This window comes from Meles meles, chromosome 13, assembly GCF_922984935.1.
Source record: "Meles meles chromosome 13, mMelMel3.1 paternal haplotype, whole genome shotgun sequence".
Taxonomy (NCBI): domain Eukaryota; kingdom Metazoa; phylum Chordata; class Mammalia; order Carnivora; family Mustelidae; genus Meles; species Meles meles.
In genome coordinates, this window is record NC_060078.1 from 48,114,729 (window position 1) to 48,123,383 (window position 8,655).

The 8,655-nt window shown below is 36.1% G+C and overlaps 1 protein-coding gene across 1 annotated transcript; it reads left to right on the top strand.

The window, feature by feature from the left end:
* Window positions 1-942, top strand: LOC123955613 (olfactory receptor 6C4-like). The gene has a single exon (XM_046027834.1). It carries the CDS (start codon window positions 1-3, stop codon window positions 940-942), a length of 942 nt encoding a protein of 313 aa, XP_045883790.1.
* The last annotated feature ends 7,713 nt before the right edge of the window (window positions 943-8,655 follow it).

The following is an 8,655-nucleotide window of genomic DNA, read 5'->3' on the forward strand; positions in this document are numbered from 1 at the left end:
ATGGAACATGCAAGAAACCAGACAGAAGTTCAGGAATTCACCCTGGGGGGCTTTCCTAATGTCCAGCACCTTGGGAAGGTTCTCTTCATGGTGCATCTGTTGGCATACCTGACCTCCATCATGGGAAACATACTCATAATCACCATCACCTGGGTTGACCATCATCTCCAGACACCCATTTACTTCTTCCTTAGCAGTTTCTCCTTTTTTGAATGCTGTTTTATAACCACTGTTATTCCAAAATTCCTGGCCATCTTTCTGTCAGGGAGGCAATCAATTTCCTTTGCTGCCTGCTTCATACAAGCCTTTGTCTTTCTTTTCCTGGGAACAACTGTTTTCTTCCTTATGGCTGTATTATCCCTAGACTGGTACTTGGCCATTTGCAAACCTCTGTATTACCCAACCATCATGAACCCAAGGATGTGTTTCCTTCTAGTCATGGCCTGTTTAGCTTGGGGCTTTGTCCTCATGGTGGTTCCAGTTATAATGCTTTCCCAGTCATCCTTCTGTGGCCCCCATGTCATCCCCCACTTCTTCTGTGATTTTGGGCCCCTGATTCATCTCTCTTGTTCTGATACCAGATCTACTGAATTGTTGGCCTTTGTCCTTGCTTTGGTTATCCTTTTGACATCTCTTATCATAACCATCATTGCATACAGCAACATAGTAGTGACAATCATGCGACTACCATCAGCCAAGGAGCAGCAGAAAGCTTTCTCTACTTGTTCCTCTCACCTCATTGTCCTCTTTCTGATGTATGGCAGCTGTGTGTTTATATATGTGAAACCAAAGCAAACGAACAGGCTGGACTCCAACAGGGAGGCTGCCCTTGTGAACACGGTGGTGACCCCATTACTCAACCCTGTCATCTATACTCTGAGGAACAAGCAGGTCCACCAGGCTCTGAGGAATGCTCTGTCCAGGGTTAGATTGCAAAAATAGAACCACAGACTGTCAGAGGAGAATGCCCTTTCTCCATCTAATTCAATCTCCCTCATATTTTTGGAATCTCCTATATAGACTTGCAAATGTGTTTTTAGAGGTTCTGCTTATTTATTCTTAGAATAGGGGCCAATTTATCTTGTAATCCAATATACTCCTCTACTTGAAAGCTCTAACTTTCTTTTTTATATTGAGATGAAATTATCTTCCCAGATCTGTTCACTAGTTTTAGCTCAATAGGATTAAACAAATTTTAATGAGCAGCTTCATATACATGATTCTGTTTGATGCATGTGGAATCTCAAAGTTGTAAGGTGTGTTTTCAAGTGTCTACTTGTGGTAAGTGCATGGAGATGAAAAATGAATTCACAAGAATTAAGATTATCAAACTGGTTCAAGGTTAGATGCAACATGGTCTCACTATATTGATTTTTGAAGGACATATATGTATATGTAACTGTCATGATATTAAAACATTACTCGAAATGACTCAATGCAATTGTTTTCAATGGTGCATAGTTTTTTTTTTTTTTACGGTTTTATTTATTTATTTGGCAGACAGAGATCACAAGTAGCAGAGAGGCAGGCAGAGAGAGATGGAGACGCAGCCTCCCTGCTGAGCAGAGAGCCCAATGCAGGGCTCTATCCCAGGACCCAGGGATCATGACCTGAGCCGAAGGCAGAGGCTTTAACCCACTGAGCCACTGAGGTGCCCTGGTGCATAGTTTTTATATAAATAGAATACAAATCTTTATAATTCTAGTTCCCACTATAACGAAGACACATAAGTATCTCTGGTTGAAATTAAAAGTTCCCATTGGTTTTACTGGTTTGCCTTGTTGATTTCAGTACTAAAGACCTGACGATGAGTACCACAGGAAAGGAAGCATTATCAGTTCTAGGACAAGAAATTGAGTAGTTAAGACTGTCTCTCTACTATAGGAAATTTAAAGGAACTGGGATGAATCTATTCATAGGTAGAAAGGAGTCTAATGGTGACTGTAGAGTCTTTCCAAATAAATCTATAAACAAGTATCTTTATTTGTGGAATGAGAAGTTTGATGTGATAATCTCTGCGTGTCCATTGTTAGTACTAGTGTGAAATAACTTTATCGGGGGGGGAGGTGGGGTTGGGAGATGGGGAGGGGGTTATGGACACTGGGGAGGGTATGTGCTATCGTCAGTGCTGTGAAGTGTGTAATCCTGGCGATTCACAGACCTGTACCCCTGGGGATAAAAATACATTATATGTTTATTAAAAAAAAAAATTGGAAGGGGAGGCGAACCATAAGAGACTATGGACTCTGAAAAACAACCTGAGGGTTTTGAAGGGTCAGGGGTGGGAGGTTGGGGGAACATGTGGTGGGTAATAGGGAGGGCACGTTTTGCATGGAGCACTGGGTGTTGTGCAAAAACAATGAATACTGTTATGCTGAAAAAAAAAAGAGAAATAACTCTATTGCTGCTGAACATGACATGGAGACACACTGTAATAGAAATACAATTTGAGCCTAGAAGAGAGAAAGTAATGAGATGTTTTTGTTTGTTTTAGTCCTTTTTAAATTTTTTTTTCCTTTTTTAAATTTTGAGTGTGTTCACACATGGCATATTTTAAAACTTAAATTCAAGTTAGTTAACACATAGTGTATTATTAGTTTCAGGAGTAGACTTTAGTGATTCATCAGTTCACTATAACACCCAGTGCTCATTACATCAAGTGCCCTCCTTAATGCCCATCATCCAATTACCCCATCCCCCACCCACCACCCCTCCTGCAACCCTCAGTTTTTTCCCTGTAGTAAGAGTCTCTTATGGTTTGCCTCTCTCTCTTTCATGTGTTAGTGGTCATGTATATGTCTTCCTTGGAAAATTGTTTATCCAGGTCATGAATATTAAACTCAGATAATTTGAATTTTTTTGATGATTAAGGTTTTTTTAAAATATATTTAATTTATTTATTTGACAGACAGAGATCACAAGTAGGCAGAGAAGCAGGCAGTGAGAGAGAGAGAGAGGGAGAGAGAGAGGAGGAAGCAGGCTCCCTGCCGAGCAGAGAGCCTGATGCGGGACTTGTCCCAGGACCCTGAGATCATGACCTGAGCAGAAGGCAGAGGTTTAACTCACTAAGCCACCCAGGTTCTTAAGGGTTTTTTAAAAAAATTATTTTGGGTATTAACCCTTTATTAGATATATTAGATAGGTATTTGTGAATATGTTGTACTTAGTAGGTTGCCTTTTTGTTTGTTGATGGTTTGCTTCACTGTGCAAATGATATTTTAGTGGAATATTTAGTGGGATATTTTAGTGGAAGAATTACAACTGTAATTTAGTTATTCAAGATTTTCATACGAAAGGATAGATTTGGAAACAAAATACTGTAAGAAAAATCCTGGAGCTGGTGTTTGTTGGCATGGGTTGCTTAATGGCCACTCTAATATTTTGGTCTGATTGTTCTGTGACTGCAGGATAATAATTGACTGTGTTATGAAGATTTCTGGCACACAATTATGTAAGAATTTGAAGAATATATTTTACTCCACTAACAGAACATTGTGCATATAGAAAGATTTCCATGTATTTTTTTGTGTAGGTTTATCTCTTTTTCTGACATTTGGGATATTCCCTTTGCTCAAGTTATCACATTGTCGATGATTTTTCCCAGAATGAACAATGAATAGTGTGGTTCTTGGTAGCAGGGTCTCCCTATAGGAGTGCACATGGCGATGGAGACTGGTGATGGCAGTTGGGCTCAGGCATGCAGGTGCATAGCTTTGGAGGCGGCCTGAAGGGGAGCCCAGTGATGACTATACTACACTACAAGCTAGTGACAGGAGTCAGGGCCAAATCTGGGGCCACACACAGCTAATCCAAACTACATAAAGATCTGATACAAACCAATAATAAAAAACACAATCTAAATAAAATAATGGGCAAATGACCTGAATAGACATTTTTTCCAAAGAAGACATACAAATAGCCAATAGGTATATGAAAAGATTTTCAGCATCATTAATCATCAGAGAGTACAAATCAAAACAACAACAAGATATTATCTCACACTTAGGTTAGAATGGCCATTATCCAAAAAATTAAAGGGTAAGATGTATGGTGAGGATGTGGAGAAAAGGGAATTTTTGTACGTTGTTGATGAGAATCTAAACTGATGCAGTCATTGTGGAAAACAATATGGAGTTTCCTCAAAGAATTACAATAGGAAGCAACCCAAGTGTCCATCTATAGATGGATGGAAAAAGAAGATGTGATATAAAAAAAGAAGAAGAAGATTTGAATATATATGTGAGATATATGTGATATATATATATATATATATCAAATCTTCTTCTTTTTTTATATCACATCTTCTTTTTCCATCCATCTATAGATGGACACTTGGGTTGCTTCCTATTTTAATATATATATTCTATTTTTAATATATATTTAATATCATTAATATTTATAATATTTAATATATTATTAATATATATATTTAATATATATATTTTATATATATATCACATACCACAAATGTATATACATACACACAATGGAATACTCAGCCACAAAAAAAGACTGAAATCTTGTCATTTGAGGCAGCAGGGATGAGTTAGGGGGTAGAATTTAGTGATTCATCAATTGCATATAACACCCAGTGCTCCTTACATCAAGCGCCCTCCTTAGTGCCCATTACCCAATTATGGGGGAGGTATAATGCTAAGTGAAATGAGTAATTCAAAGGAAGATAGATACCATATGATTTCATTTATATATGGAATTTAAGAAACAAAACAAATGAACAAAGAGACAACAAACCAGACTTTTAAATATAGAGAACAAACTGGTGATTGCTGGAGGGGAGGTAGGTTGGGGTCGGTGAAATAGGTGATGGGGATTAAGAGTACATTTTCATGACGAGCACTGAGTGATGTATACAATTATTGAATCACTATATTGTATACCTGAAACTAATATAACACTGTATGAAATTATATTTCACTAAAAAACGGTTTAAAACTTAGATAAAAAAAAATAAAACTGGCGATATGATCCAATGATCCAACGATTACCATACGATCCAACAATCCTATTTCTGGATATATCCAAAGGAATTGAAGATATTGAAGAGATATCTGTACTCCTACATTCACTGCAGCATTATTCACTAAAGCCAAGTTACAGAGACAATACAAGTGTCCATTGATGGATGAATGGACAAAGAAAATGTGGTATATACATAATGGACTATTATTATTTATCTTTCTCTGACTTATTTCACTTTGCATAATGTCCTCTAGGACCATCCATGTTGTCTGAAATGTCAGGATTTCCTTCTTTCTCATGACTTAATAATAATACATTATATACATATATACACATACACATATTATGATATATATAATGTGCATATATTATATATATTTATTACATAGTATATGTGTATACATAATGTATAATGTATACATATTATATATAATGTAAGCATATATACCTGTTAGACACACACACACACACACACACACACACACACGTAATGTCCTTTTTACCCATTCATCCACTGATGGCTGTTTTTATATATTGGCTATTGTGACTAATGCTGTGATAAACATGGTAGTGCAGATATCTTTCAATATCCTGTTTTCATTTCCTTTGGATATATGCTCAGAAGTAGAATTTCTGGATCATATGGTAGTTCTATTTTTAATTTTTTGAGGAACCTCCATATTGTTTTCCATAGTGGTTGAACCAATTTACAGAGAATGTGTTTAATTAAAAATGACTTACAAGAACAATGTGATAATATGGAGCATTTTAAATTCTCATGCATTGCTACTGAGAGCCTAAATCCAATTTGGGAACTTGTTTTGCGATTTCTTATAGTGCTAAGACCTATTCTATAATTAATTCAGTAGTTTTACTCCAAGCCATATACTCAAGAGAAATGAATGCTGCCTTCAAAAAGACTTGTAGAAGAATATTTATAATGTCTTTATTCATAGTAGCCCTAAATTGGAAAGGACATAAATGTCCTTCAGTGGGAGAATGGAAAATGGTGATATACATAGATAATGACCTACTACAAAGCAACACAAAAGAATTAATCATTGGTTCATGTGACAGCATGGATAACTCAGAGGAATCAGAGGAAAATTAAAGCCAGACATATGCTGTGTTCCATATAAATGAATTTCAAGAGGTGGCAAAAGTAAATTTCGATGACAGAAATTAAAGTAGTTCTTTAGTTGTTTTCTCTTGGTGTGGGCTATTGACTGGGACAGGGCACAAGGACACTTGTGATGAGGTGGGAATGTTCTATGGTTTGGGCAGTGGTTATTTGGATGTTTACATATGTAGAAAATCATCAACTTGTAATTAAAATTGTGCATTTTACAGTGTATAAATTATACCTCATTAAAGAAAATACCAGGTTAAAAAGGAAAAAAGCGAGGGCAATTGTAAAACATTCTTTCTGATGCCTAAGCTTGTCTTTTTGGACATATGTAATTCAGGACTTTGTAAATTTTGCAACGCTAGGACACTCACGGCAAATATACCTTTAAGTACTTGTACAAAGGACTGCATAGGGTCTTGAGAATGGTGATAGTATAACACCATATGCAGTGAAATGGTAATTAGGGTATGTTTCTGCTGAAATTTCTAATTTCCAAATATGAATAAATAAATGTCCTCTGGGATTCTGTTGTGATTAAAATTTGTGCTCCCTTTTTTTGGTACTCCTCAAATGAATCTAATGAATCTTGAATATTCCAGAGGGTTGTCCTTTGAACCCTGTGTGTCCTCATGAGGGATGGTAAATGACTCTGTGGTAAATATATCAACAGGGCACTTGAATATAATCTCATTTATGACTTCAATGATCTTCACCTACTCTGAAAAATGGGAAGCAACTAGTTGGTAAGAAAGTGACTAGCAACAGGGTCCAAAGGAAAGTAAAGTTTGTTGTTTCTACTTCCTGACTCTCTCCTGTTTTGGATGCACAACCAACCAGATTTGATGTTCGTGATGGACTGTGTCATTTTATCCCATAGAATGGATATAAATTTGTTCAGGAATTTTAAATGGTTGCATCAGCATATTCTTGTGCATATTTACAGCAGTTTCTATTGTCTTGATCTGGGATTTATTATTCCAATTGCCATAGGGGAAAACTGTGACTGTTAATCTTCCAGAGTTTAGAAATCTCTGTCTTCCATGAAAAAATAATTAGTCTCAATAATTTCCTATTAATTTAAGACATAGGCATTTGTCGATTTCTTTAAAAGTTCCCAAAAGTTCACCTCCCCTTTCCATTAGCTTTGAAGAAAGATCCTGGTTTGTTGGAAGAAAAAAGCAGCACGTTGCCAAAGAAGCTGTTTCCTGTGAGCTGCGTCTTGGTGAGTACATGACCATGGGAATAACTTGCAATCTAACAAGTCAAATATTTAAAGCAGAGATTGGTTATCTTTAAGTTTGTATTGCGGATCATCGATAGTTAATGTAGTAGTTTTAACTAAGTCAAAGAATTAAGTAAAACACAATTTAATTATGGTGACTTATTAGAGCACTGATTTCCAACATATGCCTGAATCCTTTCCCAAAGATTACATGACAATTCATTCGGCTTCCAGCTAGGCACTGGCCTTTTTTAAAAAACGAATATTCCTCGAGTGCCTGGGTGGCTCAATTGGTTAAGCATCTGCCTTCAGCTCAGGTCATGATCCCAGGTCTTGGGATTGATCTCCACATTAGGCTCCCTGCTCAGCAGGGATTCTTCTCTCTCTGTGCCCCCAAGCTCTCTCATTCTCTCTCTCTCAAATAAATAAATATATCTTAAAAAAAAGAAAAAAATGAATGTTCCTATAGTGATTATAATGAGAATATATTTATAATTCCATCACACTGAAATTTTTCAGTGTAACAAAAAATATTCCCATAAAACAGTGTTGAAAGGTAATACGACTAATAGCAGAAGGAAGATCTTCTATTCTGCCAGGTGTGTAGAGTGAGAGGGAAACTGATGCACATTTAAATGTTTTCTCATTGATTCTGAACAGCCAAGTCACGCAACCATCTCTCACTCCCATTTTTAGACATGGTTTCCTTTAAACCCAAGGATTGGGTAGTTATGAGATACTGTGATAAACTAGATTTCCTGCTCAGTCTTAAAGTTTTGGGTAAAGAACTCAGGATGAGCCAACTTCAGGAAAATAACTGGTTTGGAACATGCTAATAGGAAAATGGCTCCCTCCCCCACACTTTCTTTTTCTACAGGGCTAAAGTCAGTGCTTTGGAGGGCTTTATACATTGCATATGCTACCTGAAGTATAGAAATTAACATTGTGACCCCATAAAAATATTCTCTGTGGGATGACAGCCTTCACTGTTATCTGTTGTTTTTATATGTTATTTGAAAATAATTTTATTTTACAGTGTTTACCTTATGGACTATTATTCAAATATATTCTAGAGAAGTTAAGTTGCACAGTAAAAATTATTTTCAAAAATAAACAATAAACCTTCAATTTTTACAATTTAATAATAGATGAATTTCAAAATAATTTATAATATAACATTTAAATAATATAAAGTGATTCCTCATTCAGAATTGTAGCTGAAAGTAGTATTTATTGCTTTTTAATAGTGGCCATCAATGAAATTTTTATTCTTTGGTGGTGGCATTTTCTATTTGAAAGATCCAGCAGAGTTAATGATAGAGAA

Bases quoted from the DNA above. Each gene is read 5' to 3' on its own strand.
- LOC123955613 (XM_046027834.1), top strand. From the start codon at position 1: ATGGAACATGCAAGAAACCAGACAGAAGTTCAGGAATTCACCCTGGGG.